This window comes from Coturnix japonica, chromosome 2, assembly GCF_054131305.1.
Source record: "Coturnix japonica strain WE chromosome 2, WE-NBRP24, whole genome shotgun sequence".
NCBI lineage: Eukaryota > Metazoa > Chordata > Aves > Galliformes > Phasianidae > Coturnix > Coturnix japonica.
This window is the reverse complement of record NC_140664.1, coordinates 25,466,082-25,492,488: the sequence shown is the minus strand read 5'-3', so window position 1 is coordinate 25,492,488 and position 26,407 is coordinate 25,466,082. Positions and strand designations below refer to the sequence as shown.

The 26,407-nt window shown below is 42.9% G+C and overlaps 1 protein-coding gene across 3 annotated transcripts in view; it reads right to left on the bottom strand.

The window, feature by feature from the left end:
- Positions 1–26,407, bottom strand: part of ZNF704 (zinc finger protein 704) — a 61,255-nt gene that overhangs the window by 16,931 nt on the left and 17,917 nt on the right. The window contains exon 3 of one of the 3 annotated variants that reach the window (XM_085537256.1): positions 11,011–12,307. The exons of the other annotated variants lie outside the window; for them this stretch is intronic. Within the exon in view, the coding sequence (XP_085393382.1) occupies positions 11,860–12,307 (448 nt within the window). The 3' untranslated portion in view covers positions 11,011–11,859. Of the gene's footprint in view, positions 1–11,010; positions 12,308–26,407 lie in introns of those variants that run through there. 3 annotated transcript variants of the gene reach the window in all.

Below are 26,407 nucleotides of genomic sequence, written 5' to 3'. Positions count from 1 at the left end.
GCACAGAACTGAAGACAGGAACCATTTAAGCCATCTGTGTTCAGTCAGCATCACACTGAGTCAAAATCTCGAGGCTGCCCCACTCTTTTCCAGTTTTCTGTGCTGTAAAGCTGAACCTGCACACAGCTGTTAACAGCGTTTGTTCTCAGCTGGGAGGAGAACTGCTCCATTGCAAACCGACTGCTCACAAACCATTTATTCCACTGTGGCTAATGTGATTTCTGCAGACTGAGGTTACAATCCCTGGCATTGCTTAAACAACTATCAGGTACAATGAAATCTAAATCAGCTACAAAATCACCTTAAAATAGCCCTTTAATAACTGAGCTCAATTTAAATTTAGATGCTGTCCTCACTCATTGACACCTTCAGCCTGTCTTGCTGATGAATCCACCTCTTTCTTGACAGTCAATTAAGAAATTCCACCTTTCTCAGAGCAATGTGAACTTAAGACCTAAAAGGTCTAAACAGGGCAAATCCAGTGCCAAGCAAGCATCCCAAGCCACCAACATATGCAGAAAGCCTTCATCTGAACCCCTGCACACCGCCTCTCACTGATGGCCAGGGTCAGCCCTGATGAGACTTCAGGCAGAACCTCCTTGCAACACCACCACAACCCCACACAGCATCTGCAGTCCCTTGCAAGCCCTCATTTGGGCTTTAATCTTGATCCACTTGAGCCTCTGAGGGAAGTATTCCCTTTTGTTTTTATGTTATTTGATCAGGGATGCTCTGACCCATCCTCTCAAAACATCTCTTAAGGCAGCCAGCAGCCACACAACCAGAAAGCTGATACAGCACCCAGCATCCCACTGCCACATCCCACAGCCAGCGGCAGACTCTCCCAAGGATCCTTGATTCCTGATGGGACTGAACTCTACTACTACAGAAACTAATTACGATCCAAGTCTTTGTTATACAAATACAGAAAAAATTTCTTCTGAAAAACATACTTGAAATTCTCAAGGAAAAAAGAAAAAGGCACGAAAGGCCACCTCAAAGCTCTGCACCTCCCTTGGGCCGATCTGATGGATGACTGATGGGATTCAATTATTCAAGGCATCCTCGGAAGCCTGGCTGGTCTGTTTGGGGCTGAGCAGATTTTATTGGGTTATCAGCAGAGCAGATACTGACTTTCTATCTGGACCATAGCGGTTTAAAGACAATAAAGTGCCTGCAAATCAGTGGTACCATGCGGGAGGCATTATTCGCAAAGTGATTTGCAGCATCCCGGAACAGAAAATCTGTTTAACAGGAGAACTGCAGGGAAAGCAATTGGTAGCAACAGAGTGTTTCCTGAAGTCTTTCATGTTTCCTCACATCACACAATGCAATCACTTTCCCTTCGGCTCTGCAAAAAAGACTCCAAACCCAGGTATTTTTCCTGCTATCCTTATGAGTGCTAAAACTTAACAGAAAACAACCTATCAATTTCAACAACCATTTCAACAACCACTTCAGACATGTATCCAATCTGAATCTCCTCTCCTTTAGTTTGAAACTACTTCCCCTTGTCCGGTCACAACAGATCCTGCCAAAAAGCCTGTCCCCTTCTTTCTTATATTGCCCCTTTAGATACTGAAAGGCCGCTCTCAGGTCTCCCCAGAGCTTTCTCCTCTCCAGGCTGAACAGCCCCAGCTCTTTCAGTCTGTCCTTATAGAGGGTGTGATCTTGCACTTGGCGTCACTGAACTTCACAAGGTTGACCTATACCCACTGCTTGCACCTGTCTAGGTCTCTCTGAATGGCATTCCATCCCTCAAGCACGTCGATGGCATCACACAGCTTGGCGTCACCTACAGCTTGCTGAGGGTACACTCAATCCCCCTGTCATGTCACTGATGAAGATTAAAGATTAAAGAGGACTTCAGCTACTAAAGGACATCACTCATAACAGATCTCCATCTGGATACTGAGCCATTGACCGTCGCTCTCTCTGTACCACCTTGCAACTAATTCCTCATCCATCAAACACTCCACCCATCAAATCCATATCTTTCTAATCTGGAGAGAAGGATGATGTGGGGGACCGTGTCAAAGGCCTTACTGAAGTCTAGATAGATGACATCAGTGGCTCTCCCCTTGTCCATGGACACAGTTCTGCCATCATAAATAGCAACAAGGTTGGTCAGGCATGACTTGCCCTTGGTGAAGGCCCGCTGGCTCTTGTGTCACCTCCTTCTCTTCCATGTGCCTTCACACAGCTTCCTGGAGGATCTGTTCCACAATCCCAACTCAGAGGTGGGGCTGACAGGCCTTTGTTGCTTCTGTCTCTAACTCTCACCCATAGGCTTTTGAATTGATCATGGCCATCTTCTCACCATCTCTTCACATTCTGTTTTTCACACTGATGTAGAGGGCCAAGCCCCTTCTCCCCCATGTCTTTCTTTCCTATTAATTCTGAACAGCTTGTAGCCATCGAAAGCCACATTCTATTAATGGGACTCATCCCACCAGGTTTCAGTGATGGCAATTATTGCACGGCTTTCTAGTAGCACAGCAGCTTCCAGCTCCCCCTGTTTGTTTCCCAAGCTGCGTACGTTGTTGTAGAGACACGTCAACTCCACAGCCAGCTTTGCTATCTTCATTCCTTTCAAGTATTTCCCTCGAGTTTCCTTGTAATTACTGACTGGTGATAAGGTTGACGATCTTAACGATTTAATTCTATTTATGTAGAGTATTAAGAAAGCCAAATTCAACAACGGAAGATGATAAACTGTAGCTGGCACAATTTTATACACGGAGAAAGTTGATCCAATGAATAATTTCTGCTTTTCAAGCAACCCTGATTTAACATAAGAACTCATCTTGCAGAAGAGCCCTGAGGGCAGCAACAGAAGCTGAAGTAGGAATATGACGCAGAAATTGGCCACTCCAAAACAGAGTAATCAAATAAACAGCAATCACTTCATAGGCGATGAGTGCAAAGCAGAATTCAATTCAGAAAGAAATAACAGAACCCTGCAGAGAACTGTTTTCCCTTCCAGTCACCCACGATCCTTGAAGATTTCCTGGGAAGATCTTCTGTTCCATCACCTCTATTTTAAAAGGCCACTTGTTGGCGCAGTAAGTAAATCAGCCTCAACAAATCACGTCTTAATAGTGCCCTGAAGCAACAGACCAGTTATTCCAGATATTATCCAGTCTATTTATATTCATCCCTTCCCTGCCGTCGCTTATTGCTGCTGTTCAAGCTTGTTCAAAGGCAGATCCACTCTCGTAACTGGGATAATTCCAATGGCACTGCTTACAGGACAGTCAATTTTGCACTTCTGAGTAAATGATGCACTCAGTGGGAAGAGCTGCTGGACCATTTGGCTCCAGCACCCATGAAGCTCCTGCTATGGGAGTTTTGCCTTTCCCAAAGGCAGATGCAGGATACCACACATAAACATCTCGTTCACCCTTCTTTACCCCTTATCTACAGTCAGCAGCACGATTCTCATTTTAAATGAACTGGTTTGTGTTATCAATGACAGTACACAGCCCTAGCGTATCTACATGGAGCAAACACACCAGCCACTTGTTTAGCACAATTTATCTACAAAAAGTCGCTCTAAGTCAACCTTGAAATATTATTTAACTATCATCGTGCATCAACATCTTTTCTAATATAATATATGTTTACAAAAGACTTTACAAAGCCTGCAAGTCTATGGTCCATTGATCCTCATTTCTGCTCACCAACAATTAATGTGAGCAGGATGGCAAGCACTTTGCTCACCAAATCCAATCAGTTTCTTGGAGTCAGGGCCAGCTACTCTTATTTAATACTACTAATATTTAATATTTACATGTCTAGTCATTTTTTTCCATGTGTGGGTTTTGGTTTTTGTTTGGTTTTTTTTGCATCTGAAAGAATATGAAATAACTGGATAGAAGCCATTGCTGCAGACCTGCCTACAGCTGCCAGTGCACTGAACAAAATCTAAAGAGCAGAGAAGAAACACATCTGGGATGTCCCTCTGCTTCCCACCAAGGTAAAACGTTATACCTCAACATTAAACTGTAGTTTCTAAGGCATGAACCAACAAGCCACAGCACCATAAAGCTTCCAGGACCATCCTTGCTACTGAAGCAATCCAAAGGCACACCTCAGAACTGGTTGTATTTTGTTCTTCCCAATCCATTAGAAATCTGTTTCAGAACAAGACAGGCATAAAACGAGCTCATCTTGTCCTCTCCATTTCAGCCTTCCTATCACTGATACGTCCTTGGACCAATTTTGCAAGGCCATACTGACAGCAGTACCTGTGATAGCTGGCATAAAGCTGTTTAGCCAATGTTCATACAAGCTCCATTGGAAACCAACCAGCCACAGCTCTTTAGATGGGTTCCCCTTCCATCCTCCTGATAATCCTATCAATTTTTCTTCACTCCCTGCACACAAGTGCTTCCCCATGAACAGAGCTGTTCCAAGTGTTCTTGGTATAGTTTTACCCATATGTTCCACAACGACAGGAGTACTTTCCTGTCTGCAGAAATACCTACGGTTGGGCTCACAGTGACAGCTCAGTCATTTGTAATGAGCACTACAACCCCGTGGCCATTTCCTTCATCAGTTACTTACAGCAGAAGTTGGAATTAGTAGGTAATATTGAACTTCTTTCTCCCTTTTGAGAGAGTGACAGAAATGACTCCTTAAAAGTTAAAGGCAAAAAACTTGTTTGTCCAGGACAGTCCATTACCAAGGTAAGAACTCTTCCAGATAATTTTCAAGAAGGCCAGGAGGTACCAGATGCAAATACGAGGCTTATATAAATCCACATTTATATCTGGGACCATTCGGTTCAGTAGCCAGCACTGACTGATCTGCAGCCAGCACTGACTGACTCAAAGGAAGATGCAAGAGAGATCTTATCGTGATAAGCAACATTCCAGGAATTACAACTTTCTTTACACCCTGTTAACAGATTAAAAAGCCACAAACAAGACACTCCGTATCTTCCTACGCATTTGCAGTCAGCTATAGATCTGGATGCACCTTTTCCACATTATCTTCCTCCTTTGCAAGCTGTCCTCCTGCCTGGGCTTCATTCATATCCCATGTAAAGGAGCCCTGCAATCTACTCACATTACTCAGCAGACTAATATTACCTTTTACCATATCTTCAGGTCCAGCCAACACGTGTTTCAACAAGGGCTCCTGGTTTCTGGTCTCTCAGGAAACAAACAGCATGCAGACTTCTTTTATAAGCTGACGTATTTAGCCAATCTTTCCTCTTGTCTTTAAAAGAATAGGCTGACCCTTCCAAAGATCTCACTTAACAACTTACTTTGTTCCACAGCAGAGTCTCACAGATGGTCACCTTCTCACCACAGCTGAGAAGAAATCAGTAGAGCTGAGATCAGCCTTCTCATCCCACTACTTTAAATATTTTTCCTTTGCTGCGCTGATATCAACTAAAGATATTTTTAAAGTTGTGGATATGAAAACAGACATTACAGAACAACTACAATCTGACAGGCATTCAAGGAGATGGGGGACACCTGTCTTGTTCTTGGTTAACAACCGCCTTTCCAATCTGTTGGAGTTGGCTTATTTTTGACTCGTTAAAGCTTGGCTATAATCTAGGACTGTTCATCCTGGAGAAGAGGAAGCTCGGGAGGTTTCATCAGTGTGTATAAACACTCGAAGGAAGGGCACAAAGAGCACGGAGCCAGGCTCTTTTCACTGGTACCTCACGCCAGGACAAGAGGCAACGGGCACAACCTGGAACGAAGGAGGCCTCATACGCACATGAGGAAGCTCTCCTTTACTGTGAGGGTGATGGAGTACTGGCTCAACTCAATAGTAGTCAATGGTTGTATCAGAAGAACAAATTTGGTTTACTTCCACGTTCACCTTCAGCATTCTCATCCTAAAGTCATACTTTTTTTTCCCCCCATTATGAGAAACTGAATGGTGGCCTACATATAACAAAAACAAATAAGAATACAATATCCAGCCCTCGCCTAGCACCAGGTCCGCATTGATCTCCAGTGCTTTTTGTTAGGTGAAAACATTTCCCCTGTTAACACATCTATATTTGAAGCCAATAAACTTCTCTATCAAATTTGTTCCTGCAGGTTTTTAAATTACACAGCAGAGCAAGCTGGGGTTTTGGGGTTGTTTTTTTGCTTGTTTGTTTCTGTCTGGGAAAACGCTGCTGTAACAAATACCAAAAGTAACAATAACCGCCATGTAAAATTGCCAGCTATTTGCTGCGGGTCTGATAGTGCATTCATGCTTTCCAGCCTCCCAAGTTCATAGTTATCCCTGATACTGAGAGGCAAATGAACAACAGTAACCTGCACCTACAGAAATCATAACAGAGATTCAACTGTGATGTTGACGCATGGTGTTAACACCATCTTCGTATGTCCCCCCGTACTGTTCTACAGTAGCTGTGTTCTACATAAAAACTGTCATCGTTTGCCAGTGCTGTATTTAATATGGAGTTCTGAAATGTCCAAGTTCCAGTTGATACTATTAATCCTTGTTTCTACTTTTAAATTCCAAATATTCCATTCCATAGTTCGTTTTTCTTCCTGTATACATACAGAGAAATGCAGTCTTTGCCACTGTTAGACATTTCTCATCTCTTTCTTTCTATTCTCACACTGTTAGCATTGGCATTACTTCTTCATCTTCACATAACAAACCCACAAGTGGCTTAACATACAAAGCCCCATGATAAAGAATGGTGGTATTTAAATCCATATAGACATTGACATTTAAACTTTTCCCTAGAAGTATTAAAATAATTCTTCTCAGCCACAACCCGGTGAATGCTACCTCCTTCTCCAGAACACAGAGAAGACTGAGAGGAGAAATGTTATCAGTTTCATCTTAACTTCATATCCACTTGAAATGTAGGCTTAGAAAACAGAAAGGATCTGTGGATGTGCAACATACTGCTTTGCATGCTGCTAGGCAGATGGTCCATAATTCCCATACATTCAAACATCCTCCCCACCTTTCCTGACATCTGTCCATCCTTCTGATTTGCAATGCCCCGCTCCAGTCTTCCAAAGGTCCCCTTTTATCTGGATGCTGGACTTCCTCTACAACACCTGCCTTGTACACACACCAAAAAATTCTGCTGCAACTTAACCAAAAATAAAAGATCAATAAGTAAAACCATGAATAAATCTTGTCATAAAATAGATGAAGAGGAGTGAGCAGCTGTCATTCGAGGTTTGGTGCCTGCTTATCCTCTACTTTGACCTCACACTCCCTGCAGCACTTGCATAAACCCAACGTCCTCCTCCTCCCTGTCCTGGGAGCTATTTAGGGCAGAGGAGATATGACCTTAATGGAGAACAAGTTACTTCTCCGTGGATAACTATCTGGAAATGATGTTCACCTGACAGCAAGTTTTAATAAGACACAAACCTGATCATTTCCAGACACAGATGACATCACTGCCCTGTAGCTGTGTTATCTGCATTTTGTGTGACCCGAGGCTCTGCAGCTACACAATATCTCTGCAGAGGATTAGTGTGCTTCAGCAATTTACCATTATATAAGGAATAATCTATCTTTGGAATTTCCATCATTTGATTTGATTATTTTTTTTTTTCCCTCACAAAAGTTAAGACAGCTGAGTTTATTCCTTCTCCTCTGCACCTCTCAGTACAGAATTTAAAACTCAGATTCAACTGTAAGTCCCCAGCAGAATTACCAGCACAGCCTGATCACAGCCTTTCTACCCTCACCCGTTGGCTTTTCAATACAGTTAAGCTGTATTTTCTCCCTCTCTCCACAACCTCTTCTCATACACATAGAACCTTGCTTCTCTTCCCTCCCAAGCACTGCTCTGCAGGTCACTGATACCCCCTCCTCCTCCCTGCCTTACAGAAGCTCAGAGTCCTTAGAAAACTTTCCATTAAAGAAGAGGTGGATGTAGGGAACAGCATCTATCCTGATCCCCACTCAAAAAGCCCCTTTTCCCTTCAGCTGCCTGGTCCCAGTGGCACAGAAGAAGTGGTGTGCACAATACAGAGCTCCCCGTGCAGTGGGGTTGTTCTCCATCACATACACACCAGGTCTTCGCTGTTCACACAGTGGATCTGAGCAGATGAGCAGATCTAGGCCAGCATCTTTCTTTACAGCACGCTGCAAATGAAGAAGAGCAGGTTGATCCCTTCAGGCTGTGCCATCTCTGGCTTGTGAAATTCTTCCTCCAGCTCATGCCAAAGCTGTTGGCTCAGGAACTTGAGCGCTGGGTTCTTATCCTGGTTGGAACAAGCCCTGGGAGCCAACTGTGGGAGCTGAAGACCAATACAAGAGTAGGATGACAACAGCATGCAGATGGAAACTGAGACCCCACAGCACGGCACTCTTCCATCCCAGTGCTGATGCTGTCCAGTGTTTTGAAAATTATCCCAAATCCTTTCTAGAGGAAAAGACGCTGCTCTTACATAGCCTCAGTCACTGTGGCTGGAGCTTCATGAGTAGTCCGAAGCTCACTTCCTAGTTTGCATGATCTGAATAGGAAGAACCACAGAAAGCAGACAAAGAAACCAAACTGAAAAAAAAAACTGGGGTGCTTCAGGCATCACTCGGTAAGTGAGAAAGGAAAACACAGCCTCAAACTTGGGGCTTCAAGAACTTTGGGATTCATAATACAGCCAACTAAAAGAGGTAAAAACAACATTGATGAGAAGCAGCTTGGAAAGTGGCCTTCTGTGCTTTGGGGGAGCTGCTGACAGTGAAGCAATCCAGAGCAGAGCCTGCAGCATCTCCCAGTGGGCAGAGGTCCTACTGGTGCTTTGATAATGCACATCTCATTTGAGTAAACTGGGAGGCGAAAGGAGCACACGTGCACAGGGAATCAGAAAAACATCATTCTGCCCTTCACTACTACTGCTGCTTTTTCCATATCCAGCCTGCCAGCCTCCTCCATGGAACCTTATGGGTGAATTTCCGACCCATTAATTTCATATTAAACATGGAACCGTGTATCAAACGTGTGTTTGTCCTTCATTTTAAAGGAATATCTTAGAGAGTCATTAATTTACAATGCCAGAAAGTCACATGTTTGTGTCTGCATATGATCCATGAACAGGATTTGCTCACAGAAAGTATTCAGCTATAGCTACAAACTGCAACACATAGAGCACGATAAATCACTTTGAAGCAAGCGTACATGTCACAGCCTCCACAAACATTTCACAAGCAAAACCATGAAAATAATAAAACATTGTGGCAAGGGTCATGTTCTGAAGAGCTGAAAACAAACCAACAGCAGCCTCCAATAGCAACTCTTGTCATACATATGCTCTCCCCACTGCATGGCAGGCCTACGGGGTACTCCATCACAGCCACAAACCGTGTCAGGGGCTGCACAGTTATTACACACCTGCTGGAAGCTGCACATCCCCAGAGCGAGCACTGACTGCACCTGCCTGGCATCTGAAGGCTTTCCCTGCTCTTAAGGTAGCTTTTAAGGATCCTGCATGAGGAGGACAAGAAAACTCTTCTGCCCCAATCTGACTGACCGCCCATTGCTGGGATGGGTGCTGCTGGAAGGAGCTGGGTTGGTCGCTGTATCTGAGCCTGGTGTTGGAGCTGTCTGTGGATAAAGTCTTCCAGTACCTGAAAGGTTCTTACAGTGAGCGTGGGGCAGGTCTCTTCTCACTAGTGACAAGTGACAAGACGAGGGGAAATGGCCTCAAGTTGCGACAGGGCAAGTTTAGGTTGGATGTTAGGAAGAACTTCTTTACAGAAAGGATAGTCAAGTACTGGAATAGGCTCCCCATGGAGGTGGTTGAATCGCCATCCCTGGTTGTATTTAAGAGCCATTTGGATGTGGTGCTCAGGGATATGATTTAGTGTAGGGTTGTTAGAGTTAGGGTACTATGGTTAGGCTGCGGTTGGACTTGATGATCTTCAAGGTCTTTTCCAACCTGGGTAATTCTATGATTCTCTAAGATTCCATTGTTGTGCATTTGAAAAACACTTCTCTAAAGCACTGCTCACAAACCAACCAGCAGAAAGCAGTAATTCAGGCAGTGCAACCAAACAACTTGGAAGGATGAGTTCCTCAGAAAACACAAAAAAGAACCAGAAAACACACAAACACAGCAAACAGTTGCTGCAATCACACAATGCAATCAGCAGCCTCTCACATGGCTCCTGAATCAGAGATGCACAGAAGTAAAACTGATTTCATGTTTTCGCCTCCGGGGTATCTGAGCTATACAAGGGAGCCAATACGTCTGGCACTGAACTGTTGCTGCCATGGTGGAACAGACGAGATTTTGTACAGAGAAAATGCAGTAACCAGAAAGTAAGCAACAAAAGAGATGTGATTTATCCCGTTTTTATTCCTCAAGAATAAGCTGCTTTCCCCACTGAAACACACTTCAGCTTCACAGAATGACAGAACAGTTTGTGTTGGAAGGGACCTTTGCAATCACCTACTTCCTACTTTCCTACTTTCTAGACCAGGTTGCTCAAAGCCCCATTCTGACCAGACTTAAAAGCCATCAGGGAAAGGGCATCCACAGCCTGTTCCACAGCCTCACCATCTTCATAGTGAAGAATTTCTTCCTTATATCTAGTCTAAATCTATCCGGACGAACACTTCAAGCTTTTGTTTTTTAACCACAAACTTTAGTCCTTAATTAACCATTAAGTTGAGTATCCATTTGCCATTTCATTTGTGAAGTTACATAAACTAATCAAGTGAAATACAATATTCATTATGCTTAAGTAACTGGCAAGCCCAGACCTGTGGAGGTTGAGATTTTTATTGCTTTATTATTAGATGGAAACTGTGCATCTTCAAGCTACGTCTTACAGCACAGAGCAAAGTGGTATGTACAGGTCGGTTATAACCATGTTATGTTGCTGGGACAATTCAGCTGAATTTTTAGCAGCCTGCAATGTTTTGCATTACTAAATAAGTTCACATGCCAAAATGTTGTGGGTTTTTTTTCCTCCCTATTACACTTCAGAAATGTCTTATGAAGTTGTACTGTCTCCTCTATCTCTCTGTTAAGATGTAACTCGACAAGATACCTTTAAGAAGCCGAACACAGTTTGCTCATGTGCCACAGCAATTCATTATGTAACACTTCTTATAATTCACTTATAGCGCTGACAAGAATATCACTATTGGTGAAAAGAGCAAATAAATATCTGCTGTACTCAGAGATCAGCTGACAGCTCTGGTGAGCTGCTGCTTGCTTTGGTTTCTATTACATTTCCACGGGAGAAATTCCCAGCTGAGAACACAAAGGACTCAACAAGAAGTTTCTGCAAATACTTTACTCCTTTAGCCAGATCGATCATTTTCCCTGTGTATTTTTTAAGCCAGAAGTGAGAAAATCAATAGTTGGGCGCACGACTGGCTAAGCCCCCGCCTTGTGGATACAACCAAAAAGCTGGTCAACCACTACTGCGCTTCACAGTATGTCCTGAGAAGTCCTCAGACTGGAAAAATCAAATGGTAGATTCATGAAAACAGTGTATTTTTTCAGCTGTTTTACTTTTTATTCTGCTATATGAAAGATTTTGTCCTGTAAAATTAAATTCCTGCCAACAATCTCACCAAAACCTTATTTTTATTTTTTTTTTTCCCTCTAGAACAGAACTTGGATTCACCCAGAAAATGCCTATTTGGCATTTATGAGAGGATTAGAAAGCACATATATTGTGACTTCAGTCCTACTGAATGATCTGCATTGCTTTGCTGCATTTATCTATCTGGGGACGTGGAGTGTGCAGGATTAAACAATGGCTAAGCGGATACATTGCCCTACATTTCCAAACCAGGAAAAATGTTCCCATTTCCTTCAAACTCATTCTGGAAACTGTGTGCTGAAAATGGCCACGTCGAAATGATGGGATGCTTCTAAACTATAGGCTTCAAAATGCAAGTTCCAGTAACTCACCAGGAGCACGAGTGAAAATACATCTGTACAGCACAACACAGTGGAAACATACAGTTAACCAAGTCAGCTCCAAAACACTAGAGTGGATCCCAAGAGGTAGGATGCTCCTGCAGAGTAAAAAGTTGTACTTTCTGTGCCCAGAAATCCATGGTGCAGCACCTGCGTCGCCAGCAGTAGGGGAGCGAGCCCCGTTGCTCATGTACTGTACTAAACCCATGCTTAAGCTGATCTGGGATTCACGAACTAAGCTTCTTCCCCTCATAATAATCTCTCCAGGTGCCCAGTGAAAGCATAAACAGATCGAAGAGGTACAGGATGGACAGTTCTTTACCCACATGCACCTGCTGCACTTCATGCCTGCAGTCCCAGCCTTCCGCCCCTCCAGTCTGCCCCATCTGCACCACACCTGTAGTGAGATCCATCTCAAAAAAACACTGCAGATTTCAACCAAGTATCTTAACCTTCAAAAAAAAAAGAAGTCACTCAGGCATTCCTGAGGATTACACTGAAGGTAAATGTACCACTGTGCCCACTCCCCTATGCTGCAGCTAAGGAGGCACAGAGGATGGCAGCAGCAGCTCCCAGGTCGCTTACCTGGTTACACAGTGGGATAATACAGCCTTACCAATGCTACACGGTACCTAAACAAGCAACAGGTCTATCTTTCTCTCTATATATAGCGTCTATATCATCCACCATCTACAAAAACACAACTCAGACTGTTGCTGGTACCTCAAAAATGCTAAGGAACAGGACATGAGAAAGAAATAAAATATGGAATGGGTATAGTACAACCCACATATCCACTAGGGAATGGTAGTCTTGCCACTTTCTAACAACACAGTGAAAGCAAAACACAGAGTTCACTCTTTTGTTTTCCACCGACACTCCATTTTATTTAGTAGAAGCTCTCATAGGTCTTTAAATAATTCATAACGCAGTGCCTGTTGTTTAGCTCAAGGAGGGAGCTTGGAGAATGTTAATCCAAACAGAGATGAATTGGCACAGCTGTAAATCTGCAAGACCCCTCCCCGATGAGCTCATCCCCAAGCAGTGCAAATGAGGATGACATCATGCTTGCAAAGCCGCGTGCGCACATACGTGCTCACACTCACTCACTTTCCTCCTCCCTACACAGGTTTTCTGCAGCTTTTTCACATAGCTTTTGCCAATAGAGATCATTATATAGAGCTTAGTGCAGGTGGAAGAAAAAAGTGGAAGGACCTGCCACTAAATCCAGTGTTCGTCCTGTTAGGTTGTCACAGCTTCAGCACAGACACAACAGAACATACCTTTCTATCCTAGGACAGAATGAAACTGCACTCAGATCAGACTAGTTCAAAAAGTATGGGATAACTCAACAAACAAAGCAGTTACTAAGAAGCCCACAGATGGAAGTAATGTATGTGAATGAAGAGCTCAGTGAACCTGCAGAAACCCAAGGTGCCCTGTTAGTTACCCAGGAACAGAAAGGGCCAGGTGAGGGCCTTAGCAAGCTTTACTAACTTCGGCAATATAGCAAGCATTTTTATTAACAGACCTATTTAGGTCTATTTCATACTCTTCAATGAAATACAGTTATTTTGCTGCTGAAATCTGTAACATTTGTGATGACAGTAGAAAGCGAAGCCCACTGTCAGGTGAAGGCAGCACCACTGCACAGAACAGAACAGGAGCCAGACCTCATGCTCCTGTTTCTTACTGCTCTTGCAAATAGTCTCCACTGAGTAAGGGCTGCATTAGATCTACATACATGCAATGCATGTCTCTGTGTGTACACACACACACACACACATATGTATTGTAGTCAGGGCATATCTTACAAACCTCCATATGAGAATGGGTGTTTCACAAAAGAGAGAAATTCTAAGAGAAGTTTTAAACTTTCTCACCATTAATTCTGGATAAAGCAGACAACAAAATTATACTTCCTGCCATTTCCACTTTTTTTGAGACATATTCTTTTTTTCTGCCTACTTACAAAGGCCAGGTGCTGTTACTGTGAAACAAACTGGATGTGACACAAAGGGATTTTAAAAGCCTTTGTTAAAACAGCCTGACATAACATACCCAAAGCTAACTAATGTAGCTGGAATGTGCAGTATCACCGCTTGCCTTGTAGCCTGGCCAAAGTCAAAGGAACAGGTTTCTGTCCACTGCCAGGAGTGACAGAAACCAGCCCCTGGAGACTTATGGGTTTGCCATAGTTCATTTTCTAGGATTCATACGGACTGCTGATAGAGTATAAGCATACAGCGGGCTCCTGCTCATGTCAGACAGGTGAGTTCAAACAGGGCTCTCATGAAGAGATTATATAGCTCTCTAGGTGAATGGAAAAAATATAAAATGACAAAAGACACAGAAACAGTAAATCTGTCAGCAGTGGCACATTAAGGACATGGACGTGAAGATCCATTCGGGAGCTCAATTATCACACACTCCAGCTGAGCAGCACAGGAGGCCTGCAGCACCAGGCCTGGCCACACAGAGGGGCTCCGAGGAGCACACAGAAACCCTGGCAGGAGAAAGGAGGCTGGCAGATGGTACAAGGAGGTAGCAAAGAGCTCCAGCCTCCTGCAGAAGATGAAGGAAAAAGTCAGACTTTGGGGCTAGAGACAAGAGAAGCAGAAGCTGGCGCACCTCATCCCGTGAGGAGAGGCCTTCCCCTGGGACTGGCAGCAGGAAGGCAGGCCGCAAGCAAGGAAGCATTTTGTTTGGAGACAGCAGACCGAACAGGATTGTAATTCGGAAGCAGTACATCACCCCTCCCTCACTCTGTCTCAGCCCATTGAAAAAGGCCTCTGGAAATCACAAGTGCTCCGGTGAGAGATGCACCGCTCCACACAGCTCCTGCTCCACCTGACAGCACTGAACACTGGCTGGTAGCTCAGGGCAGAGATGGTGGTATCAGAGAAAATGAAAGGCAGTGAAGCAATGGGTGCACAGACACATCAGCTCCCCCCCGAATCTCCTTCCCCTCCGAGGAATCCTGTCTCCGACTATGTAAACATTTGCACGGTGCTACGCTTGAGATGTCAGAAAACAAGCGGCAGAGGAAAACAAGCCAAAACATCTCCTCTGCTCCAAGTGCAGATTTTGGATGGCATAAATAGACTTTGCACTGTAAAGAACTGTTTTGAAATCTCCCTTTTTAACATCAGACTCTTTGGCAATCAGCCCCAAGATCCCAGTTCTGTGGCTTCACTCTACCACAGCACAGAACACACACTTGGCCCTCATTCCTCATTCTTCTCATCGTGCCACCAAGCCAGAACCTCTCTCCCCCAAAACCGGATGCTTCAGATTAACCTGGAAAATAGCTAAGCAGAAAGAGAAAGCTCAGATGAAGCAACACACTGTGTTATCTTCCTGCGCTCTTACTCTGACACAGAAGATGCTAAAAAATGCATCTGTAGTACCTCCACTTAAAAAAGCAATTTTAGATTTGTAGTTTAGGAAAACAAGTTAAAACTAAGCTTTACCCCACCTTTCTCTCCATCTGCATACAGCCCAGCAAAAGATTTAACGCAACTCAGTGACTAATGGCATACCATTTCAGGCTTAGTGTTCAATCAGCCTCTTGGAGCAGAAAATATGTAAATGAAGAGTTACAACATGACAATACTCACATAGAGGACTTGTATTTCTGCATTCTCAAGAAATGCATAAAATGATTCCCAGGCAAAGTGATGGGCTCGGTTTGATTATTTATTGTTAATAGTCTTTAAAAAAAATAATTAATTATGCATGGAATGTAAAGGAGAAGTTATTGTAGTAATGATATTACTGCAGTTTACACAGACAGTAAGCTTAAATTCTTTACAACTTTTTAGAGGTTGCTTTAGAAAAACTCATAGAAACACTATAATTGCATGCAAGATTGTGTGGCTTTTTCTTAATGATATGTATTAATTTACAACTCTTATCTGCAGAATGCAAGATCAGAGCCAACAGCCTCTCAAGATAGGGACCGTAATGGGAAGAAGCAGCATTTCTGCACCAGCTGCAAAAGAAGGTCCATGTCCAAAAAGCAGACAGAGGTTGTGATGTAACACTGGGCAGAAGCTTTAAGAAGATCCGAAAACCTGTGAAACAAAGAGGCTGTGTTAGCCACAGCAAACAGTGTAAGAGCTTGGCATAAGGAAAGTATGCGGAGAATACACAATAAATTACAGAGCCAAGATGGCCAGAAGTAACGTCACAGACCTTCTAAAATACTTCAGGCAGCGCTGAAAACTGGAAAATGAAGAGAGTGCTGCAGTAAGGCAGGAGAGGAAAGGAATAAAGGGTTTCAAGGAGAAGCAAGGCTCTCCAGTGGAAGGGAAAATTCCAGTGGTAAGATGGGGAGGCAACAGCCATCCAAAGAATAAAATCAGCAGTGAGCAGGGGAGGGAGAGAGCAGACATGGAAATGCCAGCAGAGATCCTAAGTGCTGGTGGGTGGAAAAGAAGGGCCCTGAGGCTAACCCCTGACTTCAGAAGTTGCACAAGAACACGAAATTATGCTTCCACGCCCACTACTTCGTTTCTCTGCTCATGCAGTTCCTATTTTATTTGCTAGTGAAGCATTACAAAATATCGCTAGCAGAAAATGAGAAATGAAGTCAGTACAGACGTGCACTGGTCCGGTTAAACAGGGGAAATTACCAATTCACCAAAGCTCCTGTCATTATTAAAAAGAAAAAAGAAAAAAATGGTCTTAATGTAGAGCCAAGTCTGCTCTAAAACGCTTCTTCTACAGCGTCAGCATAATGAAGAGAGCGCTAACTCTGCTCTTCTGAGCTCCTCCTGTCCCTAATGACTGCTGTAAAAGAGAGGTTGACTTCGGTTAAATACAGCTCCTCCTATTTCAATACAACAAGGCAGTACTGCTTTTGGGGAGCTCCCTTGGTCTGAACTTCAATTAATTCAAGCTACTAGATATAAACAACAGCCCAGAAGGTCACAAATGCAGTGTTTCAGATCACTGCATTATTAAATACAAGATTTTCCTTTGCTGAAGCATGCAGTCGCCTAACCAAGGTTTGAGTCCTTGAAGTATTTCCTTGTGACAGGATGCTTAGGTTGTAGAGTCACCCTAAACAAAGATGAGGCCGTGGCTGGTGAGTGCCTGATGTGGTGTGAGTGCTCTGAGCACCTCTGCTCACTGAGGGCTTGCTGTAGGACTTGCCTGGTACATCCCCATGGTCTGCACCACGGGTAGCAACAGGCTCAGGAGCATGTTTTCTTACCTGAACATCACAGAATCATAAAACAATTTGGATTGGAAGAGTCCTTAAAGACCATCTAGTTTCAACCCACTTGCTATGGACAGGGTTGTCAACCATTTCTCCTTCGTTTGTTTGTTTCTGTATGTTGGGAAAGTGAGGTTATACTTGGGTAAGTAAAGTAAGGGTTGGCAGCAGAGATACTGAGCTCCCTCTAAGCTACAACAATGACTGATATTTATTCTTTTCTTTTACATCTTTACTGCAGCGAAACACAGTGCTCTGTCTACTTCTAACCCTCACAGAGTCCCTGCCACGCTGTGTGGCCACTTCCTCCATTATATCACTTTCTACACATCTTTAAAGCAGGTTTGCTGACTGCTCTCACTTATTTTAATACGTGTTAGTACCTATGCAGCACTGAATAAAACCACTGCATTAAGCATTACTGTTTTTTATTAAAAGGAGAGTTGCTGTCTTGGACACACTGAAGCGGGCATGTGAACTTTTGAAGGTATCAATACCTGAGTAATTCTTTTTTTTTTCCCAAAAAGCTGTTCTTTTCCTACCCAAAGAAGTTCATTTATGAAGAAAAAGGTACGTTCTCTTTTAAATCACCCAGCACAATACCCACAAGCGTGGTGGAGCATGTGTTCATAATAGCACACACACATGGACAAGGGAAAGCATGCAGGAAATGCTTCTTATTGTACATAGTCAGCAAAATGGCCATTCTTGAAGTGCCCAGCTTCTGGATGCCAGAAGTTTCACCCAGACAACACACTTGAAATAGGAGAAAATAGTGTTCCAGTTTTACAGAGATTTAATAGGGCTGTCTGCTTCACCACTCCCATCCCTAACCTAAATGTTATTCCCAAAGAAAACAAAGTATATTTGGGATAAGGAAAGAGAAACAAACTCTGAGATGCATGTAAACCTCAGTCATCGCAAATTCACGCTCCTTATAGATATACATACATACAGATATCATTTACTTATAAAAAAAACCAAATGCTTCATCACTGCTACTTTGCAATCTGGAGTTTGTCAAAACCACCCCAGAACAACAGCGAGCAGCCACCAAAGTTTCAAAGCATGGACAGCTGCCAACAGCCCCACACTTCCTTTTGAGCGCAAAGCCACGCATCTCCCTTCTACCTCCTATAACAGCGTTCAGAGCACTGTGCACCCCCAGCGGGCCTGCTGGGCTCTGACAGAACCGTGCTGCATGGAGACCTTGTGTGTGTTTGGGAGGTTTCAGGGAAGGAGGCCGAGGCAGGAGAAGCAGCTGAAGTGCATTAAGCACTGATAGCAATCTCTGGTTACAGACAAATTAGCAGAGTGAAAACTAAAAGAGGCTTGCCTCCCTCTAAACTCAACACAACACAACCGCTCAACATAAACACATGATAAAGAAGAGACATCTCAGTTTAAACTGTGGAGCTGGCAGTGCCGATGAGACTTTGGCTTTTACAAGTGAACAACGGGTGTGCCTTCTCTATCTAAACTAGCTTTAGTGCCATCCTTCGTGAACAGAGCTGGCATTTCTGGGCTCCCAGCCACACATGAACTACAACAGATTGGGTGAGGTCCAACCCTGAGCCCATACAATGTGCTAATGTGGAAAATATTACGCTCTCTTTCCCAGAAAACAAATGCTGGATTCAGTTTCCAGAACCTACTACTTCTATTCCCACTTGGCAGTACCATCAGGGTCACCTATTTATCAGATGCTCTCGTAACATGGAGTTTCTCAACGTGACCAGCCATCGAGTTTGCGCGACCTTCTTCACCAGGGAGGACTATTTTACCTTCTATATTGAAACTGGAGAATAGAGACAAGGAAAGCAAATAAATAAAGCCACAAAAAAATGTTGATGCTTAAAGGGCACGATCCTCAAATTCCCAACACATAACACCAGAGCCACAGGCATCCCAAGTTTCTGCTTGCGACGTTCTCACAGGCCGTGCCACCACAAATATCTGCTAAATGGAGTCTGGCCCTTCCTCATTGAACCCCATCAGCCAGCTCCTGGGGGGGACCTCCACCCACACCTTGCCCCACACAAGAAAACAGAATTCATGTCCCAAGAGATGGGATGTCCATTTTAGAAGGCGTACTCTTGGCATCGCTATTTATTTTCAGTTTTATTGGTTCTTGTTAGCAGGCCAGGGAAGACATACATGACCTGTAGAGGAGTTTCCTGCTTTGATTTTGTTGTTCCAGAGCTATACATCAGAACATGCCAATATCTACCATACTGGCATCTCCTAAGCATATCTCCAAGACAATATTTAAGCTTCTTCTATAATAAGTGAGCAATTATTTGGCACAGATGATGATACTGGAAATCTGGCAACACACCAGAAAGAAAACAGGCAGTCGTGCATCTCCCGAAAGACGGAGTTTGGAAAAGTATTGAACATATTTTTTAAACAGAACGTGGTATGAGTTTAAGGTTGTTAAAATCTGTTCAAATATTTTTAAATTAAAACTACAGCAATTCTGTAAACAAGGCAAGGCTATAAAGTAAGACAGTATATCCGTATATTAGTATATACAGTACATCAGTACATATACTTTGTTCTGGGCCTCACCACAAGCATTACTCACCAAGTTTTAACTACCCCATTGGTGAGTAAGCAGCTCACACTGCCTTCCCTTCCAGTGCATTAGGGCAAGAAAGATTGTCTGGATATTTTCCATGCACGCATATATACCCAGTGCATCACACAAGACAAGGAGCTCTTAACAATGCAATTCTCCTTAGTTCAGCACAGTATAATTTATCCTAACCGTTGCTTATGTAACATATCATAAAAGCAAGCAGAGAGTAATTTCAGAATACTTGGAACTGCATCTTTTGAACAATGTTAAAGGCAGAGAGGAAGAAAAATGTATTCCTTGCTGGAGCTGAAAGGAAGGTTTTAGAAACGCATCTGTTCAATATGTAAAGTATTTGAAAGAGAGTGAGGTTTGGAGCCTCCCTTGTTTTTTACAGGATGGTTGGAGCAGAGGCATACCCACAACAGGAGCAGGAAGGGGAGAACAAGTGGGAGGAACACAGCACGTAGCGATAGATGGGTACGTGGGAAGCTGCAAGGCACAGTGAGTCAACACGAGGTTTCGAAAGTAGGAGCGCAGTTCTAGGCCAGACGCTTAGTAAGTCAGCAAGATATCAAGGGACAGATTTAGCTTGGGCAAACTTTAATTTAAGAAGCAGAAACATCATAGTGCAATATTTGCAACTGACGTAAGGATGGACTGAAGGAAGAACTGGTTTCAGTTTTGACATCTGACTAAAGATTTTGTTCTCTGTATTTCCTGTTTACTTGATATCAAATATATTAAAAAAGCGTACTGCTAGGATCACAAGGTACCAGTACCACTAGAGCCAACAGTGGTTCAAAAGGCACACGTGGCACCAAAGGATGCTAACAAATCACATCAGTGGAGTCAGTGCAGTCAGCACCTCCTCAGCTGTACCTGAGTGGCCTCTTCTACTGCAGGGTAATGTCACAGACACAATGAGACCAGAAATGACCACATCTGCCTCTCACACAGCAAGAAGCCCCAGCAGTGCAGAGCAGTTCTGCCACACAGGACAACTGCTGCCTCTTCAGACATGTTTCAAAGCAGGTGCATCCTTCCCTGGCTTGTCTGTGCAGCTCAGCCCCTCCAGATCCTGTAATAGTGACAGGCTATCTTACTTAATTAATACTGAGAACAGTTTGGGTGTCTGCACAACAGGTTGCTGAACAAAAATGGAAATAAGGAAAAGGGAAAAAAAAAAACCAACCGAGATTACTAACAACATTTGCTGCATAATGTAATTCAAATCTTCTATCTGTAGGACCAATACAAACCATGCTTATTAATGCCACACATTATGTCTTAATTTGAAACATAATTGAAAGCTTGTTTCTGTACTGCTCTAATGTTAATGATAAAAGCATAGTACATAATCGGTTTATTTTTCTAAGACCAGTATTGAATATACAACATCGATTTTCTCTCCAGTCTTCTTACTCAAAACAACACATAATAAAATGAAAAAAAAAAAATGCTGCATATATTTGCACCAGGGACTGGCAAGAGATAGTATCAGATCCTCCTTTGTCTACAAGTTAAGTAAGGCCCTGAAGGTGAGGTGTGTGGTAGGAGACAGGTCTGAACTACAAGCAGGCCACCAGCAGCAGCTGGATGTTTACCAGTGCTCAAGGAAATGGCTCTTTCTGAATGTTCCAGATAAAATCGCACTGGAAACAGCTCAGCTAACCACAATGACGCTACCTCTGCTGCTGGTGGATAAAAAAGGTCAGGAGCCCAGCTACAACCGAAGGTCTGCCATGCTCCTTGATACAATTGCAACTGCCAGGCATCCAGCATATGATGATGCATAAATAAAAAGAGAAACACTCTGCTACTGTTTTCTGGCAACGTTATTCTATACTCTTTACTTCAGCTCCCTAGGGAGCTGTTTTGAAGATGTGGTTACCAAACAAACAATTTCACACACAGCCACCAACAGTGAATGTTTTATCCCAAAATGAGTTATTTTTCTAAACGTCACTTCTATGGAAAGTGTAAACATACATTTGCTTGGGAATGTTTCGAGCAAGATGTCTCAACTCATTTCACCCGCTTTCACTGCATGGTGGAGCAGCAAAGCACTACAGGATGCAGTTTCCTACGGGATCAGATGAAACATAAGTTCATGTTCCACCCAGAGCTTCCTCCTGGTTTACCAAAGATAGTACTGGTCTGAAGTGTCCCGGTGGATGCTGCAGACTTGGCATCGCATCAACAGCAAGAGTTTCCACAACAGAACTTAAAATAAAGGCATATATAAAATCACAGAACTTCCTGCCTAATGAGCTTGTCTGGTGCACGTGAGGAACAGCGACTAGTTTTTACTGTCGCAAGAAAACTGTAGAATGGTCATTTAGTATGTGCTAAAAATACACTGACTTGCGAGCTTGCAAGACACATGCATTCACTGTGCTTTCCATATGGAACCAACACTGTGGTGCAGAATGCCTGCAATGTATGTTCTGTGCAGTGTGCTGTCAACCACAAGGCCAAGTACACGACTTGGAAACACTAGCAACAAAATGACAGCTACTTCATGAAGACCTTGCGTACCTAACGACACTTCCGCTCTCATATTCTTCCAAAACTATCAAGGAGAAAAAGGGATGAGTTGGATGTATTCAGTTCATATTCAGCAGACTGCTGAAACCACAGAAAGATGTGGTTCTGTTTCAAATAAGATCACAGAATCACAGAATGGTTTGGGTTGGAAGGGACCTTTAAGATCATCCAGTTCCAACCCCCTGTTAAAGGCAGGGACACCTCCCTCTAGACCAGGTTGCTTAAAACCCCATCCAGCCTGGCCTTGAATGTTGCCATGGAGGAAGCATCCACAACCTCCCTGAGCAACCAGTGTCTCACCACCTTCACAGTAAAGAATTTCTTTCTAATATCTAGTCTAAATCCATCCTCCTCCACTTTAAAACCATTTCCCCTCAACCTGTTGCTATGTGCCCTTATAAAAAGTCCCTCCCCAGCTTTCCTATAGGCCTCCTTCAGGTGATGGAAACTCTATAAGGTCCCCAGGAGCCTTCTCTCTTCTCCAGACTTAAGAGCCCCAACTCTCTCAGCCTGTCCCCACTGGGGCACACGTATATACATACATACATATCCTAATCATGTTGAAATATCAGTATTTAGGCTAAGTGCTCCATCCTTTCACACTCCTGTTATAAAAACTCTACTAGTAACAGGCAAAACAGGTACCATATGGATATAAAATCTCTATATAAAAGAGATCAGAAAAATATTTGTTACAGAAGTTAATAAAAATCACCTTAAAAATGGCTTTTCATCTATGCAAACCAATGATACACTTTATGTACGGAATAAAATCAGTGGGGTTCAATAAGCCTTATAATAGAGTCATCTTCACAGGAATATAAACGAAGTACCAAAAAGCCCTTGAACATAACGAAAGCACATTATTATAAATATAGAAAAGTCTCACTTTTTACCTAATTCTTTTCATGTGTGAAATTAATGTTATCATGGAGATGATGCTAGAGGAGTTAAACAGAAATTTCTACAAATATTTGAGAAAAAATTATCAGTGTTAGAACTTGTCTCAGAAGGGCAAGCTCCGTGTCCTTCCCGACCTGAGTGATACAGTACTGAATATCACCGTGTAAGCCAGAATATTGTAGCTCTATAGCGTTTAAATAAAATGGTAGCTACAAATATGCTTCTACACAACCACATACACGGGAACCCATTCTTGCACGTCTCACAGCTACACAAGTTAAAAACCACATATCCATTGACTTTTTCTCAGCACAGATGGCATTTCAACAGGACTTTTTTTTTTGCTCCACAGCTAACACAAACCACAAAGACATTACCCTTACTGAATATTGCCTGCTGTTTAGGAGTGCTTTGAAATTACACTCCATTTTTTAAGGGAACTGAAGAGCTGAGAACAAGATGTCCATTCACAGTGGTAGCGAGCAGATAGAGCGGCAATGACTGCTGAATGCAGCTCCTCAAGAACCAGCGCCCAGAGCTCCCTGTAGATTAAGGACACATTTTTCCTGTGTGTCACATTAGAAGAATTCATTGAAATCTGCTTGATAATGAGATCACTGTCCATTGGCAACTTTGGTCACACAGATGAAATAATTCAGCCCTTTGTCTTGACTACCAGGGTAATAAGGTTTTAAAGACGTTTCTATGGATGGAAACAAATCTTCCTCATTGCTTTGAAAGTAGAATTTTCAGGAGAAACTGGAAGCTTATTTACGTGTATATACATACAGATACATTACACGTGTGTGCATTTACGTATTAGGACATAAGCAAAATCTTTTCAGCCTCCTTTTGAAAATAGCGATTACCTAAAATAATACCGACTCCAGTATCAGGCAGTGGGAAAGCTTAATATGACCATCATTCATTGCACCAACAATTCAGTCCATGTTTAGTTTTTACTAGAATAAAAGAAAAGGGACACTACCACTGGCCATAACCCCAAATAGCTGAATTCCTCTCCTAATGAAAATACTGTTGTATTCTTCAGAAGAAAAGGTGCATGGGTTACATTTTAGAGACAGAGGCACAACAAAGAAGTCTATGCGATGACTTGTTGCTACAAGAAACCCCACCAAGCAGAAAGGAACGTATTCCTGAGAAGTAGCTTTCCTTCAGATTAATATGATTTATGATGATGATCATATGCCTATGATTTAGGCATCACTGAAAAAAACAAATCTCTGAGTAGTATCATCTCATCTAATACACTGTAGCAAGAATAGTAACTTGCCAAAATCTTGCTAGAAAGTCTAGCTAGTATATATCTAAGACTGGTCACGAAGGTCAACTTCCTGAGCCACATAACCAGTTTCATTACCAGCTGAAACCATTATTGTAGGCATAAAGCCATGTACAGGAGATCTTGAAGCTCTTGGATGGATTTGCATGCAATACAACAGAATGAAGCAGGACTGACAAAAATATCCAATGGAAGAGAAAGCAGAGATACGTTATGCACACAGAGTAAACTCTTCTTCAGTGATGGATACTACATGCAAATAATTTTTTCAGCAAACTATCCTTCCTGACAAATGGCAGTGAGGACTTAGGAATTTTTATGCCTGTGTCAACAGTATTGGTAGCAAGCTCAGCCACCCCCAGGTTCAACCACCCTTTGAATGGGACAGTCCCACTGATCACATCCTCTGCTCCTCAGCATCACTGAGACCTGACACACCTCATCAAGTGAAAGGTCAGATTTCCACAGCTCAAATGCAGACACCAGTACATCTACGGGCATTTTCCCCTTCTCTGTTTCAGCATCTCAAGCAGCTGGTTCATCTATCATGGCAACAAACACCAAGGCAAGGGATGTGGAAGATCTCAGTTCGACGAGTAAGGTGACTTTGGGAATTACAGTTTGGCTCTGTTGTAACTGCAGTAAGCACCTGCAGAGTTTTTACTTGCAATTTAATCTACATTTTTCAATTCAACTTCTGCTACACTGCTTACATGTGCATTTTCAAAGGCCCCTGGAGTTTAATATACACATACAGTCCTTCAGTAAGGTAAAGAAAATCTAGTACTGGAAAGCAGCATAGAGAAGCACATGAAGAACACGACTGCTTTTTGTCTAAACCTCTTTTCCCCCTAACAATGGGATCCTAGAAGACACGTCTTTTTTGCAGCAGACCATGACAAGCAGTTCACCATCAATATTAAGCATAATCAAGCTCTAATGACTGCTTGGGTGAAATCCAATCAAGCTGCACACAAATTTAACTAAAGAAGCCTAGCAAAACAAAGCAACAATTTAATACTTCAATAATTAGCTGCTGCGGATATTTGAAGAAGCTGATTTTAAACACATGGTATTGCCAGCTACCAACATTATTACAGAAGCTCTGAAATATGGGAATTACTCTGGGTGTAATTTTCATTACATGAAAAACAATGGGTTTCAAAGTTTCCAACTATGATGAATGCACAGAAAATAGAACTTAAAGAGATGAGAACATTCAGTCCAAAGGGTAGTTGGAAAAAAGATGAAACGTGTCTCAATGAAGTGATTTGGAGCTGGAAGGAAGTTTGCAGAAGCTTGCAATAAATCTGCAGCACAGCCTGCTTTCTTGGCCTTCTGTTTTCATCCATTTGCCTTGAAAGCACCAGCAGCCAACAAATAGTTGACTCCCTCTGAAGCTGCCTGATCGATCTGTTCTGCCAACATTACGTAGCAAATAGAAAAGGAGCTCTTCCTCAGTGAAGCTGGGCTTTTCTAAAACAGAGTGAGAAGAATGCATCTGAATAAACACCTCTGGGCAAACAAAACAGCACAACGTGATCGCTGGGTTCCTCCTCTTGGAAGTACATCATGAAGTCCTCATCATGAGGATATCAGAGTTAAGCAGATACTGCTTTTGATCTCCGAGTCAGGATCCTGGAGAGGTTTGGCTAGGAAAACATGCAAATGTTCCCATTGAAATGCATGCTGCACAACCAGCCGTACCCAGTGGGCCGCAGGGATCAGCAGCAAACTGCCCGATCAGAAGGTTGCCCAGAGCTACGTTCCTGGAGATACCTGGCAAGAAAATCACTCTGGGAAATAAATGCGACACTGCCTAAGCTGTCTCCTTACAATGGTGGCCAGAAAACATGGCTACCATTTATTCTGTCGTAGGTTTCTATGCCTATATTAGAAGTGCATAAAACAGCAATGAGAGAAAGAATTCCTTGAGACACTTCATCTACTTTATT